Source organism: Centroberyx gerrardi, chromosome 12 (assembly GCF_048128805.1).
Source record: "Centroberyx gerrardi isolate f3 chromosome 12, fCenGer3.hap1.cur.20231027, whole genome shotgun sequence".
Taxonomy (NCBI): domain Eukaryota; kingdom Metazoa; phylum Chordata; class Actinopteri; order Beryciformes; family Berycidae; genus Centroberyx; species Centroberyx gerrardi.
In genome coordinates, this window is record NC_136008.1 from 20,271,703 (window position 1) to 20,293,048 (window position 21,346).

General features: G+C 41.3%; 1 protein-coding gene across 1 annotated transcript in view; it reads right to left on the reverse strand.

Moving 5' to 3' along the window:
* The window catches only part of LOC139914154 (plectin), a 118,389-nt gene extending 112,648 nt beyond the window's left edge, over nt 1-5,741 (reverse strand). Inside the window, exon 1 of the mRNA XM_071902380.2 lies at nt 5,593-5,741. Within this exon, the coding sequence (XP_071758481.2) occupies nt 5,593-5,683 (91 nt within the window). The 5' untranslated portion in view covers nt 5,684-5,741. The remainder of the gene's footprint in view (nt 1-5,592) is intronic.
* Nucleotides 5,742-21,346: the final 15,605 nt, after the last annotated feature.

Here is a 21,346-nt window from a genome sequence, read left to right on the forward strand (position 1 = left end):
CTGTTACTATAAGCAATTAATACGATATTGCAAGTAATACGATATCGCTTTGTCTTCCAATCAGAAATTGGAAGACAAAGCGCTCTTTTGCTCTGCTCCATGTGCTGTCCTCAGGACGTCCTCCATGTCTGCGAAGTTAGATCCGCTAACCTTATGGCACACCAAGCCAGGGTAAGTTAGTAAGGTTAGCGGATGGGGGGGGGGCTACAGCTACAAGTGAGTTTTGCAACACATTTATCGCAAAAAGTGATGCAAAAGTCAAGGCACGCAGATTTGTCACTGTGTGATGCAAGAGAGCACATTTGTGAAGTTGCAGTGATCGATTCAAGTGGTTGTAATCACGGAGTTGTGGTTGTACTGGAAAGTGGACTCAAGTAAAATAAATAAATATGAGTAAATGTTGGATTACAAGTTTGCAGCTGTCACTGTATTCATGTAAATATCAATCTACACATTTGTGAATATTTTTTCTGTGACTTCACATTCATTTTTGTTCTTCAAGTCAAGTCTACAAGCTCTTGCATTTTGCAACATATTTACCTTCATAAATCATGCTCTTAGTTGGAGTAAATGTAATCACAGTAACATATGTGGAGTACTCTGATTTTGCTGGCATTAAAAGGGCAATAAATTATTGATTACTTCAATAGACTTCTATCAGTGACCAGAAGGAATCAAAACAACTTCCAAAGGTCTCTGGCACAGCTTGTTCAAGGGTGCTACAATGATTATTGTTGGAAAGGAGAGGTCTTCTCATGCCCGTCCCCTGCTCAGATTAGGATAGCCAGTCTGGGATTTGAACTGGCGACCTTCCGCTATGGTAAGACTTCTCAATCCATGTCAGCCAGCCAATGTGAGACTACAGCTACAGGGAGGAGAAGGGAGGGGAAGCAAAGGGAAATTATGTGATTTGTGATTCTTAAAGATCCCATCACCGATCAGGAAGCTAACATTCCCTATCGATACCGTTTTATCTTCTCAGCACAGGAAATGTAAAGGGAATGTAAAATGTACTGGCATCAGCACCTCCACATACTCATCAGTCACAAGTCAGTGTGTCCATTGGAGAAACATGACCTGCCAGGCAACTCATATACTCACCAGCTTTACACAGACACACTCCCAACAGTGGGTTTTAAATACACACTACTTAAACATGCACGCATACACACACACACTTGCTAGTCTCTCTCTCTGGTTTTTAAATAGTTCATTCATTCACAAAACCGTGTGACGGACCACTTCCCACACTACTTCTCACCTCACACAATGACACATACTGTAAATAGAAGCCTCTACAGTCATTCATAAAGATGGCTATACTGTGTGTCTATATTGAGCAAAAACGTATGATGATGATAGAAGCAGCCGTAGTCATTCATAAATATAGTTATATCTTATGTATTGAGCAAAGGTTTGCATGATGATCATGATTTTTATTCTTCTCAGACACTGCTATTCCATTTTATTCAAATCAAAGCTTAGCTTAATTATTCACATATGTTTGATTTTTCTTCCAAGAATAAACTGGTATTTAAATTACCCTGAGCAGACAATCAAGTCTGCCAAAAATAACTATTTAATTGGCTGGCTGAACAAGGCCGTGGCTATATTTAGGGGTAATTTTAAGCCCTGCAGGGCAGAGGACAGGGCCTTGCAGGACACACACTGGGGCAAAATGTGAATGCCAGCCGTCGCCCCATACCCTCAGCAGTCATGAACAGGGCAATCCCCTTCTCTGGCGGCCCAGTAACGCCGGCATCACCTGCTGTCACAAATTGCATTAGAGGACGCTGGGAAGACAGCCAGGCCTTTACCGTCCGGCCGGCTACGCTTTAGGGCAGGCAATGAGACAGCAGAGAGGAACTGAGTGACTAAAACTGTATTTTAACCCCATAAGGAGAATATCCTTGACCAACATGATATTTATGAACCATCAACAATCAACCCTACACATGAAACATATTAATGTTATAGTATTTGCTTTTTTTCAAGTTTTAAAGGTGTTATGTGTACCATTTTAACATCAATAAATCATTACCATATTAATTTTGACACATTAGTATAATTACCGTAAACAAACAAGACCATCGCTGAGAAGTTTGGCAGCCTCTATCGACCCTACTGTCTGTCACAAGATCAGATTTGGCTTGAATTTTATTGTTTTTACGGCAGTTAAAAGGCATTCAAATGTGTTGGAATACAACACATTTATCCTCTTCATTAAAGCCAAAGAGAACGACACCAGAGAGGGGGAGGAGGGACAAGTAGCAACATCCTCTTTGCTACAGGAAGCAACAGGATTTATGGGAAATGTGGTCTTAATTTTGAGAAACACTAGCACTAACAACACCACTGGTGTGAGATAGAGGCTACCAATCGTCTCGACCATGGTCTCATTTGTTTACGGTAATTATACCAAGGTATTATAATTAATTTGACAATGTATATATTGATGTTTAAAAATGCTACATGTAGCACTTTTAAGTGTCCATCTCTCTGTATGACTGTACAGGTGAGGCTGAGAAGGGTTACACTGACAAACTCATTGACTGACCAACCTCAAATCTATTCATATTTTCTATGAATAGTCAATTTTGAATATAGAATAGAATAGAATAGAGTCCATCGATAATGAAGTGGTTAAGACCCCCATCTCTGGACCCACATATGCTGGTCTAGGATCAAATCTTGCCAGAACTTTCTCTCCTGCGTCCCTCTCAGTCTCAGTAAAGAAAAAAATGCCAAGGAGAGCGCCCACTCTCCTTACGAAAGAGAATAGCTTGACAGTGCCCAGTTAGGCCAACATCCGCACCCATAAGTTGTGTACTGTATCTACAGGGGATCAGTGATTAGACAGGCAAATCATTTCTTTGCATGGCAGCATGTTGGAGATACCATGAGACAGTTTTCTAACGTCCAGTAGAAGTTTTGCATAACATGCCTTATCGACAGTTTTTTCTCCATCGTAGTCTGACAGTGTCATCTAAGCTTTTCAGCACCAGCTACTAGTGTTCATTACAAAATGGATAGCTTTGGTCTTTACACTGCAGATAATATCCATCTTAACAAGTCATTTAACCCAGTATTGTGGAAGATATAGACAAGGACAGGTATTTGGGACAGAGTCTGGTCATATTCTAGGCTAAAGATGTCTATCTGAGCAACACAGACACATTCATACTGCTGGGTACCTTGAGAATGTTTATGGACCAAATACTTTCCATTATCAAGCATCAGTAGGTACATCAACACACAGACAGACACACACACACACACACACACACACACACATAGCCCACAATGTATACAGAGTCACACAGACTAAGAGCAAAGGTTGATGGGTTTACAAGTGTTCCTAAAGCTTTCCATGCACTGCAGCAAGGTAGTTGACAACAATGTTATGTTATGTGATTTGGCCCTGGTTATGCAAAGAATGACGCAGAAAGTTAAGATACAAAAATACAAAAGAGAGGAATGAGAGGAATGGGAAAGAGAATGTGACAAAATCAGACGGCTTTCTCATTGGCTCTGCAATCGGCGTGCCTTAATAAGGAGAGCAGGACCTCAGTGCAGCACAGAGACTGTCGAGGAAGAAACACAGAGGAACGTCTGGAACATAAACACCTGCCACAGAGCCTGCTCCTGCTTCCCATTACCTCCTGGTACAGATACAACACTACAAACACAGTGACCTGACACACACACACACACACACACACATACACACATACAACCACGCACACTTCTGGCAGATGCATGTTAAAGGAGCTATGTGTAGCATTTTTAAACATCACTACATCATTGTCAAATGAATTGTGATACCTTGGTATAATTGCTGTAAACAAATGAGATCATGGTCGAGAGGACTGGTAGCCTCTATCTCATGCCAGTGCTAGTGTTTCTCAAAATTAGGACGCCATTTCCCATAAGCCCTGTTGCTACTTGTCCCCCCTCCCCACTCTCTGGCATCTTTGACTTTACTGAAGAGGATAAACATGTTGGAAGTGATTTTTCCATCGGCCTTCCACCATCTGCCTTAGCCAGAAACTCTGAAAGCTCTAGCTTCATTTGCGCTGGAAAAACAGCCCTTTTCCTGTTTTGTGCCATAAACAATTGAGCATATTTCCCGCCAAATCTGACCCGGTGACACACAACGTAAAATGCAGCGTAGAGGCTGCCAATCTCTGTTTGTTTACGATAATTCTACTGCTGTGTCAAAATGAATGTGGTGATGATTTATTGATGTTAAAATGCTACACGTAGCACCTTTAATAAAAGATACAGCGATGACGATCTACACAAATAGGCCCACTCACAAAGAGATACATGTAAACATGCTGATACACACAAAACAAGCGACAGTGATTCAGCACAAACCTAGTCGCCAGATTCTCACAACGAGACAAAAAAACTGGGGCGATATTTATAGAGGAGCCCTCTGTCTTCCCGATGATCTGTTGGAATGGAAGGGACGAAACATGTAGGGGGAAAAAAAACATGTAGGGAATTTAAGGGAGGGATGGGAATGTAAGGATGTGAGAAATGGACAGGGATGAGAGACCTCGACAAAAACCCACAATTTAACGTGAAAGGACGTCAGAGGATGCCAGGAGCTCATGAATGGTGGCGAGAACAGGAAGAGGAAAGGAAAAGTAGATAAAGAGAAGTGTTAGGGTAGATTACTCTGCCAGACTGTATGCTACAGTATATGGGGCATGGTGGGATGAGAGCAGGGGGGGTTTGGGAGCTATGCTGGCGCAGGATGAGAATTCCTGTATCATGAATGAGGCTGCGGAGTGGATTAGCTCTTACCAAACAGTAACTAACTCAACTTCATCCTTCACGTCTCCGTCTCACTCTGATTAACATCTAAGCCACATGAAGATTTCCTAAAAAAGACATAAGGACCGAAATTATGTAAGATAATCCAGCGAAGGCATGCAGAGCTGCGCGCGTCAGGAGCATTCGCCTCAAGAGATAAAGGGATAAAGGGATGAAATGAGAGATGAAAATATGAGAGGAAAAACATGACTCCCCCTTTAATGAATTTCACTGTTGTTCAGCACCTGTTAATGTCTTCTGCTGCGGCCGGGTGAAGGATAACACAATCAGCAGAGCGCCCAGACCTAAAGTAAGCCCCTCTCCTCTCAGTTTCATCAAGGTCAGAGGTCAGCACAGCCGACTGGTTCCTACGGTCACATATCAAAGTGAGGCACTCCTGCAAATCCACTGGACTCTCGCGATCCCAACACACACTCAAGAGAGGCAGTCTGGAAGAGTGACAGTGGACATGTGTGCCAATCAATAAAGCACTCAGCACTCAAGTGATGCGGCGTGCAATAGCTGCCACTCTGGTTCATAGACAAACACAAACACACATGCGGTACCGGACGCGATCAAAGGCACAGAGAGGTGCATATGCATACTGACACGTGTTTGCACCTGTGCAGAGTCAATAATACCAAAGATAGGCATATGAGTACGCCCCTCCTCCCTCCAGCACACACTCACACGCTCTTCCAGGCACCTCTTCCATCATCACACACACTCTTCGCTGTCATCACTGTCACGCGAGTGGACGCTCCCCACCTTTATACTTCTCTCTGACGTTTTCATAAGCCTGGATGAAGTCCTGCTCCTCGGCGTTGGGAGGCAGGTAGGCGGGCTCATACATGGCCATGCCGGCGCTGTCACCCTCTTCTTCTCCTCCTCCTCCTCCTCTCTGCTTCTTCCTCTTCCTTTTAGGTCAGCCTCTTCCTCTCTCTCTCTCTCTCTCTGTGTGCCTTTGGCTGTGTGTGTAAGTGTGTGAGGCAACCTCTGCTGTCCTCTCTCTGCTCTCTCAGTTGTGTATGAACCCTCCACAGCTCCTAACTTCATTCCATAGCCCAGCGCCACACCCCCCCCCCTCGCTTCCATACCCTCCCCTAGCCTGGCTCAGAAATACTAATATAAATGTCAGGCCCCTCCTCTTAAAGATACACAGACTGGACTACACACACACACACACACACACACAGTGCACAGCTTGTCAAACATAAGCACAGCAGCAAACTGGAGTAACAGCATAAGGCACTATGGTAACACTTTAACTGAAGTAGATTGTATCATGCATGTTATTAACAACAGTTGCCCCATAAAACGTTTACCAGATAAGCTTATGATGCCTTATAATGCCTCTCAAGTGTTGCTGACACTCCACTGACACCCAAACACAAACACCCAAACACCCTCCATTGGATGATTTGCATTGATCAAAACTACCAATTAGATTGTGTTTCAGTCATAATAAACTTATAGTATCACTACAGAAGTGCCAAGACCGTTACAAGTTTCATTAACTCGAATGAAATCATGGTGAATACTCAGGCACATAGAGAGACAGAGCAATGGCTCATTATTTCAAAGATGCAAGAGGCTGATAAAATATTGCTCTTCAATGCCTTAATTTAACCGCACTCTCAAAAGGAAGAAACTAAATAAAAGCCACATCATCTCATTACAAAGAAAGTGGCCACGCTGATTGTGCCGCAGCAACAAACTACAGCTGGTAGCTGCTATGTTATGGCCAGTCACCGGGGAAAGTTAGTGTTCTGATGCGGGTAGCGCGCCTGCAAAGCAATGAATACATTTAAAGGCAGTTGCACTGCAGATATGCCCTTGACATCCACTGGGAACATCCACTGTTAGAGCTGCCACTGAATATTCAACAGATCCCTCTGACCAGGCAAGATGATGACAGTCCAGAAAAAAAATTAATTGAGGTAAAAAAAAAAAAAAACACTGCCAGCTATGTCAAGACTTCATTTATCAGTTTAATTTTGCTGCTTCATTACTGAGCCAATACATGACAAAGTTGCATAAGGTGGTTTTGATTAATATCAATGCAGGGAGTGGAATAAAAAAATGATTACTAACTGTGACATTGTGAAATAGAGGCAGTAATGTCAACTAACAGATGCATACGTAGTGAATGGTTCAAGCCAGCTATAGATTGCTGTGGAATATAAACACAACGGTTTGTTTACATCTTTTATTACAGCAAGCCTCATAAAAAAAGATCAGGAAAAATCAAGACAATAATCGCCTCCTGGACCATATCCATGCTAGTTTGCGTAGGAGCCTGTAGCAGCACAATGGAGGGGAACTGTGATGTAGGAAAAGGAAAATCCCTGCAGTTTCAGTCTATCAGACATTTCTTTTGGCCAAGGCCGACCTGACATCAGCCAGGACACTTTCCTGAGAGGAAACACGATAAGTCCAAACCCTGTGCTGCTGCTCAGTCACCACTGCTGCAGGAGTGGGACTGTGTGTGTGTGTGTGTGTGTGTGTATGTGTGTGTGTTTACGCTCAATCTAACAGGAAATGGAAGCCCTTTTTACTGGCACAGAGACAGGCATGTACTGTAGGTCCAGCATGTTTTCCTAATAGCAGGGTTCCTACACAGTTTCAATTTAAAATTTCCAAACTTTTTTGTGCAAGTTTCAAACTTATCAATACCTGGGAATTACCAAATTACTTTTCCATACATTTCCATACTTTCCAGACCTGTGTAGGAACCCTGCCATAGTTCAGACAGAAGGCAGTTTACACTGATTCAGAACTGGAGTATAGCTCCACCTCTGGCACCCACTACAGCCTTGTCTAGGTTTGTTTCATTGAATTTCATTGTCTCTCACATTAATGGACTTGATGCAAGAACTGACAGCTAAACACAAGCATTCAATGCTAAATTTGATTTGCTAACATTTTTTGCGTCACAACTATATGCTTGTATTTTAAAGTATAGTGGCATATGGCTTATATTTTCATCAGCAGGTCCTAAGTGAAGAATTTGTGTGTATATACTCATAGTTAACACTCAAAACAATGACTGGGGATTTAATCAGTCAAAAGATAAGTAAAGTACAGTAGAGCAGATTAAACTTGTATTAACCCTGTGGCGAAATTGGCTCGCTGTGGCATCAAAGAATAGGATAAAGCAACGGCTAGGATATAAACAGCGCAGATAGTAGGTATATAAACACAGTGCTATCAATAATTACAAGCAGTGGTGAAGTGGTAAATAAAAACTTGGGTAAACTATAACCTCCAGTCCATGATCATTATAAGGCAAACAACCACCATTAGAAACAACAGCAGTTGTATTTGCAGAAAAGCATTAATACATGCTTTCTTTTCCCTTCACAGACCCTACCATCCTAACTTACACCAGTTTGATACTTAGGATGATGTACACTATGAATATACAGTATGTAATTTACATCAGCTTAAAAATGTGGGTAAACTGAATTTAAGTGAGTTTACCCTCCACTACATCACTGATTATGGCCAACAGAACATACTGAGACAAAAAAAAGAATAAACATACTGAAATATATGAATTTGCTGCATATAAACATATGGACATTTACAAATTTACAGCATACTGTATTTGTAGGACATGCAAAATGTGTGTCATTGGCTCATGTGCATCGCCATGTATTCACATTATCAGGTATACAGAAGGTACAAGTACATATGTAGTAGTAGACAGTAATGCGTCCAGATGAAACCATATACTCATATTTCCTAGTGTTCAAGTGAAGTTTAACTGTGACAAAAGTTCCCTACTGACTAATGTACAGAAACTAAATGGCGATCCCCTGTGGAAACATTTAGCACCTCAAACCCTATAAACACCCTCTGACACCGGATCTCACAATCACATTATCAAAGTCACGCATAGTGTTGGCACTGCTTACATTTCTCACTGAGTTACCTACTTAGATATAGATAGAAATACTTAAATAGATGTGTTGTCAACCGAATCATGACACCTGTTTAATAATTGAACTTTTGGACAGTGACTCCTAATAGGCTCACTGTCTCGTGATCTGAATGAGACAGATGAAATATGAGCAGAGATGGAGTAAAAGTATGTGAAAGAGAGTGTGTGAGTGTGTGTGCGTGTGTGGGTGTGGGGTTGTGGGTTGTTTCCCAGATCTCATTCAACAACATATTATGTGTGGGCGTGAGCTTTAGCTTACTCACACAAGCTTTCCACATTAGAAGATTTGAATGTGCGGGTGTGTAGTCCAGCAGATTATGTGCGTGTGTTTTTGCGTGTGTGCCTGTGTGTGTTTTCAAGTGTGCATGAGCCTGCATACATTAGACTTATGTATGTAAGTGTATGTAAGCACTTGCATACATGTTGGTGTTGGTGTGTATATATATATATGTGTGTGTATCTGATACTGTGCCTGTCGATGGCCCCAGGGGACAGTTTGAGCCCTCTGCGTACACATTAACACAACAAACATGGGTGTGAAATCAAATATGTCCTCTTCATCCTGTATGTCATAGAGAATGTGAGATACGAGACGCTGTATGAACCATGAACATGTAAACACAGTGCCTAGCCTTGGCCATGTAGGTCTCTGGCTCTGCTGCTACTATGTGTGTTATGCTCTTGATGATGTGACTCACCACAATAAAAAGCAACTGATAATGTGATAACTGCTGGATAATGTAACAAGATGTGAATTTCCCTCTAAAGGTTCATGTTCATGTGATAAATTGCTGGAAAATGTAATAACAATTTTAGATTGGTCTTCTAATATTTTTTCCTGATAATGTAATGCATTACATTACATTAAAAATGTGTTTTTTTTTTAAGAAATGCATACTAATTTGTTGTATAGATACTGAGAAGTTATATAAAATTTCTGAAAATGGAAAACTATTTAGTCTTTAATGTTGTTACATACAATTATAATATAAGTGGTAACTTTTTAAAATTATTACCATATCAATATACGATCTAACTTTCTGGATAACATATATTATCCAGAAACTTAATACATTAACAAGTTTATGACATTTGCAACCCCGTAAGAGGGATTATTACACTGCAAAAGAATAATTACAATATCAATCTGAAGATATTATTATCCAGCAATACATTAACAGGTTTTAGTACATTTTCTACCCAATAAGAGACATTTTACTTTGACCAATTACTACATTATGCAGCAGCTGCAAAAGCTATAGAGCCTGACAGTAAAGGTATTTCCCTTCTGGTTGATATTCTAGTGGGGCCGGCCCTTCAAACAAGCGAGACTATCGTTAACATTATTAATGCTTTTCACACTGCTGTGTGTTCTGAGAATGAGATGCCGTTCTTCACAAATCACAGCACATCTTTTATACTTGAGCGTCAAGGGGATTACTGAAGCACAGCTTGACGGTGGCAAAAAAAAACTGGGGGAAGCAAACACACCCTTGTGCACACACACACTTACACACACACACGCACACAAAAACAGGAGTTTAATGTTGGCTGAACAGCTAGGCTGACAGTGAGCTTAGAGAGATGACAAAACTCTCAATAATAGTTTGACAGCTGGTACTGTGGGACAACATACTGTATGTCTGGCTCTTTCCTCAAACAGGATTTATCCACTGTTGGATTTTGCTAGAATGGAAATTAATTTATCAACTGAGGCATGGAAAAAAACACACTGGCTTGAAGGTCAAAGGGAAATCTCAACGTTAGAAATCTCACTCCAGCGGTATCTGCTTCCAGCCTTCCTTCTATTTTCACCAAGCCCTCTCCTTGCTCCAAATTAGATTTATTTGTAACAAATCAAATCTGTGTCATTGTCAGTAGCAGCTATAGGCTATGACTAACTATGACTACTAGTATTACAAGGCCATTATAGCATTTCATCATCATGCCAGTTGTTCAGAAAGTTCAGAACCCCACCTCCAAAGTATACTGAAGATGATTAAGGGAATAATTGTCGTAAAAGCAGGTAATGTGTGCACAGCCTCACACACACTTATACATGCACACTATTTTCCTGGCAGACGACCCTTTCATGTTCTACTAGCAGTGAGCGTCTTAAGATGAGCGCTGTCTTTCCTGCCATCTCCTCCCCTGTCAAAATGACAGTCTGCCGTCCCTCCAGCCCTGATTATTGCATTTGGTGCTCAGTGTTTCAGCATTGAGAGGCCTTATTAGAGCCATTTCCTCACCTCCTTCTCTCTCCTGACTAGCACTACCTTTGACAGCGCATCTGTGTGCTAATCATCTCCAGTCTGAAGGCTCAAGGCAGGGCTAGTTCACTGCCAGTCAGCCGGGGCTGGGGCAGGCTGACTGGTGTTCTGGGATAGTGCAATAATGTTGCAATGGACTGTAATGACAGTGAATGTATGGGCGGTGGACAACCATGGTCAGTGAAACAGGCCTGGCTCCCTCTTCTGGATATTCACAACACTGTATTGCTGGAACAGAGGGATTTACTGAGCCTTAACTCTGTACTATGCCCTTCCCTGCTTTGGATCTATCCAGTCACGCCATACAGCTCCCTATATGCCTCATTTACAGAATTTCATGCTAATGATGTGGTTCAGCAATCCTTCCCTGGAGCAGCATCTAATGGGGAAGCCAGAAAGGTCATGTGTGCACATAAAAGTAAGCAATGGAGCTATTCTGTCAGACAGACTCCTTCAATGAGCACGAAACGTATTGTCTGCTGAAATAAGGCAGAGCATTGTAAGACTACGAGCACAAGGAGTAGACTATGTAGTCTATGCTATTTGAGACGGGGTTTAGGGAATGAGGCACATTTTCCAGAGACTGGGAAGGGTCTCCAGGATGTTTTTAGGGTTCATAACTTTCTAATGGGAAGTGCCACCTGGTGGAAAAAGGGGTTATTGCAGTCTAATGGTGGGCCAGTAGCTGTGTTCATCAATCATCAGAGCAGGTGTCTTAATTTATGATAAAATAGCTTTTGATAATCTATTTTAGTGGTTCTTACACTACAGTGTGATCCAAAATAGGTCATGGACCCGATTCTAAAGGGGACCCACATCACAAGACTGGCAATTAGTTTTCTTTAGACATTTCTGAGATTACAAAAACAAAGAGGCCCTGATCAGTGAATTGAGATCAACAGTCTAAAACTGAGAAGTTTGTTTATCCAAGGATCTACTCAATACACTGACAGCAAAAGGGTGCCTTGATGTATTAACAGCCAAAGTCACCGAGACACATAATGTCATGCATAATACGATGAACATATTGTGCTGTGTTGAAATGCCAATGTATTCAGCTCTGATGCTTCAATGAAATGAAAAACGGCCGGGCCTGGTTCAATGGCGCATTATAAAAGCTGCCCAGGGGCAAGGGACTTAATCTGTGGCCGTGCAGTAACTGTCAATGCTCCTGTAACTGTATTTGTGTGCATGAAGATTTACACTTCTGAACGGGCTTCTTGTCACTAGTCCGGTCACAGTGCATACTGATAACAAGCCAAGAGGAACAGAAGACGTATGACTCACACAGTTTCCCATATAGCTTGTAATGTAACAGCTATATAGTACCGCTGAATCACTTAGGGCTCTATTCATCTGCACTGATCTTTTCCACTGTAAATTTCCTCCTCTTAGACAATAGTGTGCGTGTTTGTGCGTGTGTAACTGTGTGTGTGTGTGTGTGTGTGTGTGTGTGTGTGTGTGTGTGTGTGTGTGTGTGTGTGTGTGGTGTCGTCACAGTATCAGATCATAACAGCTCTGTTATGAATAATTGAGGCGCACTCTACAGGGCAGTTAGCAGTTTAAGTAAAGCTTGGACCCTGGAGGCCAACATTGAAACATATCTTGTTGCCTCCTATCCATGATTAACTCAAAAAGCGTAGGATTTTTTTTTAAACATTTTTTAACATATTCTACAATTGCCATCAAAGTTCTAGGATGAATGAAGCAAAACAATTCTAGGAAATTCTATGTCCTTTTTTCCGTTTATATTATTATTATCATCATTATCATTATATGGCTTGTAAACTCCTAAATTTAAAAAATGAAATAGCATTTATTCAATCTAGCTGATGTAGCCAGTTTTATTTTTGAAACTATTGATATTCATCCGCTGTGCAGTGATTTTTACCTGCACACAGTCTCCCATCACCCAAAACCTTCACTTCCTATGGAAACAGGAACTGTAGTCCCTGATAATAGTTCAAAACAGTAGGCCTACGCTATTCTAATAATTACTAATAATATACTATAATAATAACATGCGTACCATTTAGCTTTAGAGCTGCTACAAGTTCTTATTTTCTCACTTTGAATATAATGCTAGTGGCCTACTATCACTCAACATATTGTATGCTAAAGTTTTAACATGGAGTGAATGATCTACCTGGGACACATGGATGATTTCGGTGTCTATGTTCTCATCACTTTACAGATAAGTTGACCAACGGGACGATCTCAAAAACCACCAGTCAACCACAAGGTGGCAGGGCGGAGTGTGACCCCTCATGTACCTCGGCCTTTGAGTTTCTGTGCAAAGCGTCAGCTCTTGAGCACCAGGCACAGGGGAGCACTGAGGAATCCATACATCCTTCTGCCCAAGGTCGGAGATGACCTCTGACCTCTTCCTGTCCCCCTGCACTGACCCCAGACCCATGGACTGTACACTAAATCCTCTGTGCCCAGTGACTGACCGTCTGGAGTTCAACTCAATCTTCCACTGCCTTGTGAATGAGCAAAAGTCATTGCAGTAGTAAGATAAGATGATCCCAATAGAGAAATTGGGTTGTTGCAGCAGCAAACAGTAATAGGATACAGCAAAGAAAAATAGAATAGGAATTATACTAAAACAAATGAGGGGGAATTTAAACAGGATGCAACTGACTCAACAATAGAAGGTGTCAAGAGGAAATGTGTGAATGAAAGGAAAAGATTCACACAACATTAGTAGTACAGCAGAAGAGCAGTGAGTGTTAAATTAAGAATGAGACTTTTATATTGGTTACATCTGTAGATAGGACCTTTCTAAATCTGGAGAGTTATGATAAGTGTAAAGGTCATCTCATGTCAATCCCAATGGCCTCTCTTCATTCCCTGTTCACAACCTCTTAATGTCACTGCTAGGCGATACGGTCCAGCAGTATTTCGTTTACGCCTCCATCTAATAAGTCTTAACAAGCTCTCAACCTCTTTTTTCAGGGCCAAGGATTCCCATGGGTGATTAGAAAAGTGTCTAAGCTCCTCTAATAGGTAATTAGAAAGACAGATGTAATTTAAAAACTTATTTAGAGACCTGCAGAGTTGGAGGAGTCACGCACTTCAGAGAGTGCTGACAAGACGCAGAAAAAAACACCTGTCTAAAAAGCTGGCCTAGGCTGACCTGCACAACCACACAAACACACACACACACACATACACAAAATCACACGGCTGCTTCCTAGTAATATGCCAGGACTAAGAGTTACAGAGTTACATACTCAGAGCGACATTTTCATATAAATTAATGTCCGTTTTTGCTACTCTCTATCACTGATTTCACACACCACAGCAATGAGTGCTTAGCATAAGCATAGATTTGGGGGGGAGGTGTCATGTCCCCCTCAATATAAGGAGAAGATTGAATTGTACTCCCCACTTATTTCTGCCTCAAATGCATATAACAAATTTTTACTTTTAGATGATTTTTAATGAAGCGCATTTTATTATCTGCTTTGGTCACAAGCACAAACACCCCTTCCTCTTTAAAAATGTTTTGCCCTTATCCTAGTTGTCCGAAACTCCTTTTAATGCATGCATTTAAAGGCATTTCAATGCATGCAATGTTTCATAGTTTTCCCTTCAAATCAGGTTCAGTTTAGCAATTAGAGCCTAACCTGCGCCTGTCCCAGGCTACTGCCCAAACTCACATTCATCAAATTGCCACAGTGTACCAACACACCCAGAGAGATAATGCAATGCTGCCTCAGACCCACTGCAGGTCACGACTAGCCTAAACCGTGCATAGTCCACATTTAACTGCATACCCCCCTTAGCCCAGGCTCATCTATATACATGATTCCCCTTATAGTCAGGGATTCTAAAGCAGCCAGCCAGTCAGTCAGCAGAGCCCAGAACAAAAGCTCCGTCTCTCCCACGGGTGCTGACACAGCCTGACCTGGCCTTCTGACGGATAGAGGAAGAGCACTACAGGACGTGGATGCAGTCCTATTGTAGGTGCTAAAGTTATCTCAACTTCCTTTTAGCCCAACAGGAGCACAGCATTCCTAAACAAAACTCGATCAAAGACTCATTGTGCTGATCAAGACTAGGATCATGAAGCTGAAGCTGGGACACTCAAAATGAATAAATTGCAATATAAACCGAGGCTACATCTCAGTTCTATGCTATCATAATGAAGAGATCAAAGGAATAAAGAGAGGTTACTGCCTGTGTTAATGGCTGACAGATTTGGGAGCCATTCATCATATTTCAATCGTCTCATCATCATATTAGTCCAGATGGGAGGTTGTAAATTTGCCTTTCTATGCTGCCAACCAAGTCATTACTTAGAAGTGGGTTATGTGCTATGGCTGCACTAGGGTTACGCTACCATAAGATGTATACCACCCAGGAGTGAATTAAAATATCAAAAGACTTAAGGATACACTTGTCTTTTTGATTTGATTGATATTGATATTAATGGGGAATGAATAGACCTGTCTAAGATAAAACATTTTTCTATATTTCTAATCCACCTCTCTCTCTCGCTTTCTTTCTTTCTTTCTTTCTTTCTTTCTTTCTGTCTCTCACATTGTCAGTCTTTCTCTCCTTAGCTCTTGCATAAGCAGTATGATAAGTCAGTTTGACACTAGGCCATCTCTGAACATGAACTGAGTAACTGTGAGAACACCCAGCACCAAGCAATTACCATCAGCATCACTGCAATGGCATTGCTCAGCCATAGTGTAAATAAATAATGTGTTTCCAGAATCCCTACAATTGATTTGAACAGGATCCCAGCCTATTGTTTGAGCTGTGCAATGAGAACCACACCTCTCATTTAAGAGGGCTACAGTCTCTTGCTGCGTGCCTCGATATATTCATGTATATCCTGTTCAGTCGGTAAAACTCATCACCAGTCTAAAGGGAAACCCCACCAGATATAAATCTTACTCACACATGTGTACAACACAATACTGTTTTGTTTTCTTTTTCACTTACAGTATCACTTACAAGGTTAATTGTTCCTCAGTGACCTGACATTTAAAGCTGCACTAGGCAGGAATTTGATGTACTGTAATACGCCCGCCTCATCCGCCTGAATCACAAAGTGTGGCTGCAACAGAGAGGAGCTTCCCATCCCCACCAACTGAGATACCAAAAATTCACCCTATTTCCCAGATTAATTTATGATATCAGGTATGGTCACTGACGGGAAATCTTCCCAGCATAAAGGAAGTGACGAATCGGAATTTAAAAGTGAAATACAAACTGTCTCCTAAACAGCAGCGAGTGAGCGCTCCGTCCAGAGGAAGCTGGACTCACCAACAATGGCTGAACCTTTTCCTCACCTCCACCCCCACCAGCTACTAAGACAGTTCACTGTCTTAGTAGCTTAGTAGTTCACTTAGTTCACTGACGTCACGTTACATTATTTCTCGGTATTGCAGTCCTCCAAATTCAAATAGTTGCCTCTCGCTGCCATTTGGGGCCACCAACATGTAAAATTGCCCATTCACACTAAGACATACTAATACAAATTTCACAGCAGACTAGTGACCTGGGAAATATGCGGGCCAATCTGGGTAACTCAACCCTACAATCAGGGTTGAAACCCGGGTCAAACTCTGCTCCGCTTGGTGTTAAAGTTCAGTGTTTAACCCAAGTTGCTATGAGGGTCATGTTGTCCGCCATGTTGAACACAGGGAATTCATGCACAGACGTTTCGGCTAGTGCCTTCTTCAGTGTGCAAGTTCATAATACATAACATAAAATAAAAAGTGAGCTCACCTGCAATGCGAATGACAGCCCTCTCTGCTGGATCCAGGACCTCCCCGGAGGCTGACTTGGAGCGTTTGACCCTCTGGTGTTTGGACAGGTTCCAGGGCAGGGTGTCTCCAGCGCAGGGAGGCATGCTGCTCCTGTCTCCATAGCTTTCCTCCACTGGGGCTCGATCCCTGCGCCTGTCTTTGCGGCTCGCCATCACCTACGGTACAGGAGAAGACAGAGGACGGGGGTTAGCTTGCATGAATGCTGAGAATACATGCACACATGCACACATGGGCACAGCAACACACACCATATAGAGGGCGTTCAGGTGATGCAACACACTCTCTGGCAGCCATATTGGAGGTGTTCAGCATTTGGGCAACAGTAGCTGAGAACAGCTAAACATTCAACTTAGCCGTCTCAACAGAATCCAATAGACCACTTTCTGTGCTGTATTTGACATGAAATTGACCATTTTGCCACTGTTAAAACTAATCGTTTTTGTGTTTAGCTAGATAATGTTAGCTTGTTAGCTAGCTAACCATAACAGGCTGGTCAGCTAACCATCACTGTCTTCTTGTAAACGCATTTGATTTGTACACTGGCTAGCTTATCTAATAGAAGCTAATTTTAGTGCCAGTAGTGGCTAGTCACATCTTTGCATTACATTTGTTGCTTTGCTAATTTAGCTAGTTAGCTAGCAAACAAAGCCAAAACCAACTGGCTGTTCAGGTTAACTGAGCTGACTCTTCTACACCTAAACCTAGATTTGGAAACAAATCTACCTTATCAAACTATTTACTTTTATTTGTATCATTACTGAATTAACCTACACCCACACCACAACAAACTTTTTCAGTATATCTCTCTTTTTCTCGCCTGGTTCTTGCACACAGCCAGTTCTCCCCTGCACCTCCATGATGACGCCAGATGTGGTTGCTAGGAGATTTGTGCCACAGCTGTAAAGCCTCATGCACACAAACATGCACGTGCACACAAAACGCTCACATGCATGAACCTGAACACATACATACCAACACTAAAATCTAAACAAAATCTGATCAGTGAGGATTTGATGGTTTATTTATTTTTTTTGATTTGATTTAATTACCAACAAAATTTATTTTAACAATTTTAAAAATTAAACATTTATTTCTGGATACATTTAGGCTAGTTTGATTTGAATACTCTAATGTCCTCTATTAAAAGGTAAAACACAAGTGCATTATAAAAGAAAGAAATGAGAATATATTATATATAAATAATATATATTTAGAATAGCTTGCCCCAAGCTTTATCAACAAATAACATGACGTTGGCTGGTATCAGGTGGAGCAGCAGTTGGTATTCTCATATTCGAGAAACTGTATTAGGGCATAGCGGGGTAAGCGGGGTATTCCTGGGTATGGAAATATTAGGTGCACAAGGCCTCCCTACAGTAGGTGTCTACAACTTTAACACTGTTAGCCACATAAATATCCAGTCTAGTATTAATGACTGAAAAGTTAACTATTCCACTCTTTAATCTACTTGCTTCATGATTTAATGACTTGCTACCTACCAGCTGCTGAGAGTTAGGGTGTAAAAGAGAGAAACCCTGGCATTAGTAAGCCAGCCACGGTCAAATAGCTGTCACAAGTGTTCAAAGTGTTCAAAGTGATCAAAGTGTCAGGTTTTCTCCTGTGTGCTATGACCTCACCCTGTTAATGATTCATTCAAATGTATGACAAGAGATAAAATTGAGAGGCTTTACAAAAGAGTGCAATAAAATGCAAAATGTAGGGCTTAGACACACGATGTACTTAGTGAAATAACATCAGGTAAGTTGGAAAGGAGGTGCCTGGATAGGAGCAGCTCCATGACCATGATAACAGTATGGACCTTAACCCGTCTATGCAAATGTTTTTACATTGCACCTCCATGGTTAGAAAGGAGAGATGGGGAAAGTATGCATATGCTGTAAACAGAATACATTTAATTCATTTTACAATAGCATTGAGTTTTACCACAGCACAGATAGTGCAGTATATGGCCTCAAAGGATTGGATGTTGTAAACTAATTTAAAATCTTGAAGAGAAGTTGCCATAACAACTGACGATTGATACCCAATTTCACCACAGGAAACCTAACAGTTTAATCTTATCTTACAAGTATCTTAACCAATATGGGAGAGAGATGCTGTAGCTGTAACTTCTGAAATTTATTGGAGAGCATAATATACAGTAGTTGGTCTATTTTCCTCATTCCTGATTTTATGATTGATTCAATGCTTTACACTGTGCAATTTATTTATTTTTTTAATGTATTTAGCCTAAAGGATCCCTACAGTCTCACTTAAGTTTGACTGACTGTTTCAAGGGTGTTTGGCAGAGTGTAATTCACAAAATCTAATCTGCAAAAAGAAGATTCAATGTGGATTTACTCCTACAATACATCACCACAGCGGCAGACTCAGGATTTTTACAGACTCATATTGAAAGACAATAATATATGCTTGCATTATTAATTTATGATTAGCCAAAGGCAAAACACCGCTTCCAAGAAATGTGCTGTGCCCAATATGCTTTGCTCTCCTCCACTGGAAATGTCTGGGAGTGTAACATATTGCTTTACAGTCCAACAGTTTCATTTTTAGGGTTTGCTTTGACAACTTGTTCAGTCTCTGACCCTGCCTTTAGGTTACATATTTACCAGTGGTATGCAGCATAACATATAAACATGCTCTGGCACAGTGACAGAGTAGAGTTCACTGTGGCACTGGAATATCACAACTCACTACACGTGACATCATCTATCCCCTGAATACTGCAAACCCTGTCACCAACACCACACACACACACACATATGCAGTACATACTATGGCCAGTAGAGATGACATTCAGCACTTTTGTACATCACATACTGGTAACACCTGGGCTGTAGTCAAGACAACAACTTAATCAAGTCCAAGTCAATTCCAAGACCAGGTCCAAAGGGGGTCGAGACCAAGTCAGGACCGACCAGAGCAAATTGAGTCCTATTGAAGACCGAGACCAAAACAAGCAATAAACAGTGTACATGTCTTTCCAAATGTAAAAAAAAATGCTTAAGGAGTTTCTCAAGGATCAACAGAGATGTAGATCTGTCTGCAGGAGCTCTGTACAAGACCCTTCAACATCCAATGCACAGAAGTTCCAGGACCATTACATACACAGGTTTCTACAGGTGAAATCTCTTAAATTGCTGTGCTGGGGAGAAAATGAATCAAACATCGATGAAATTACCAGTTTTGTATATTTTTAGTTTGGCAAGAAAAAGTCAACATCCAATAGTGGCCAAGACCAAGACAAGTCCCAGTCAAAATAGGCATGAGACCGGGACCAAAGTCCAAAATGTCAGAAAAGTAGACTGGAGTCCAGACTCAAGCACTACAGCCCTGGGTCATATCCACACACATCGGTGATGGTAACTATCCCTGTTAGCATAACAGGTACAACCTGTACTGAGAGATGAACCTGACCTCAGATGAGGCCTAAGTGTAGTCAAAAGAGCCACCAGCACTCATAAGCACTGGATACCTGTCACATAAAACTGAAGAGGTGTTTCCTGAGGCTGACTGAGGAGATGGGCATGACGTCTCCTGTCGCTCACTGTCACTTCATGACACGAGTCACTCAGGCTAAGGTTCTGTCGGAATTAATATTTCAGGGGAATTTTTGAAACATGCTTTAACAAAACTACAACAAAGTTAACTCTAGGTAATAAGAGGTGGAAAATACAGGTGTTAAGGTGTAAGAAAAAGTTGAATTTGGAAATAGTGTGAGTACAGATATATTTGAGTTGCAAATGTTGCGACACACCCGTTACAGATAACCCTGGTTTCAAGGACCAGTCCAGGGCTGTTACAGTAGATGATACCGTAGATACAGTAGATGACATCACTGCTCTGACTTAATGTTGCCTGGGTGTCACTACAGCTGACCTGAGTTCACAGTGCACTCCATTATTAAGTTATCATACATGTATATGATTTTGGTGTCCAGCATCGGGGTTGTTACAATGTTGCAATGTTACAATAACCAAGTTTGGTCGATAGGTTGATGGAAACTAAGGACTTTCTTTGATTAAGTCATCTGTTTCCATGACAACATACTCAATGGTGTTTCTGGAGCAAAGGTTTACACCATACCTTTGGCACTTCATGAAGAGTTTTCTGAGGGATATTTTTTACCTATAGAAGCTGCAGGATATTTTAAAGTTTTGCTGTGATATTGATATCATCCTTTTTTGTAAGGGTTCAGAGAATTTGAACTCTGTACTGAAATGTCCAGTCAGCCTGCCTGCAGGACATAATAATACCACACAATAATACCACACATAAGTCACTGTTACAGCATGTGTATTGCTATGGACTAATCATTGTTGGATTACAGTAACAGTTAAGGCTCACACACTTTTTAATGTCAAGGACCCCACAAATAGTAGTCCCAGGGTCCCATATGGGAGGATGTTTGTGTTGATAGTATTTAACTGTATAACTGACTAGAATAGGTTTATACATTCTCAAATAATTGGGATCATTTCAAGTGAATTAAAACA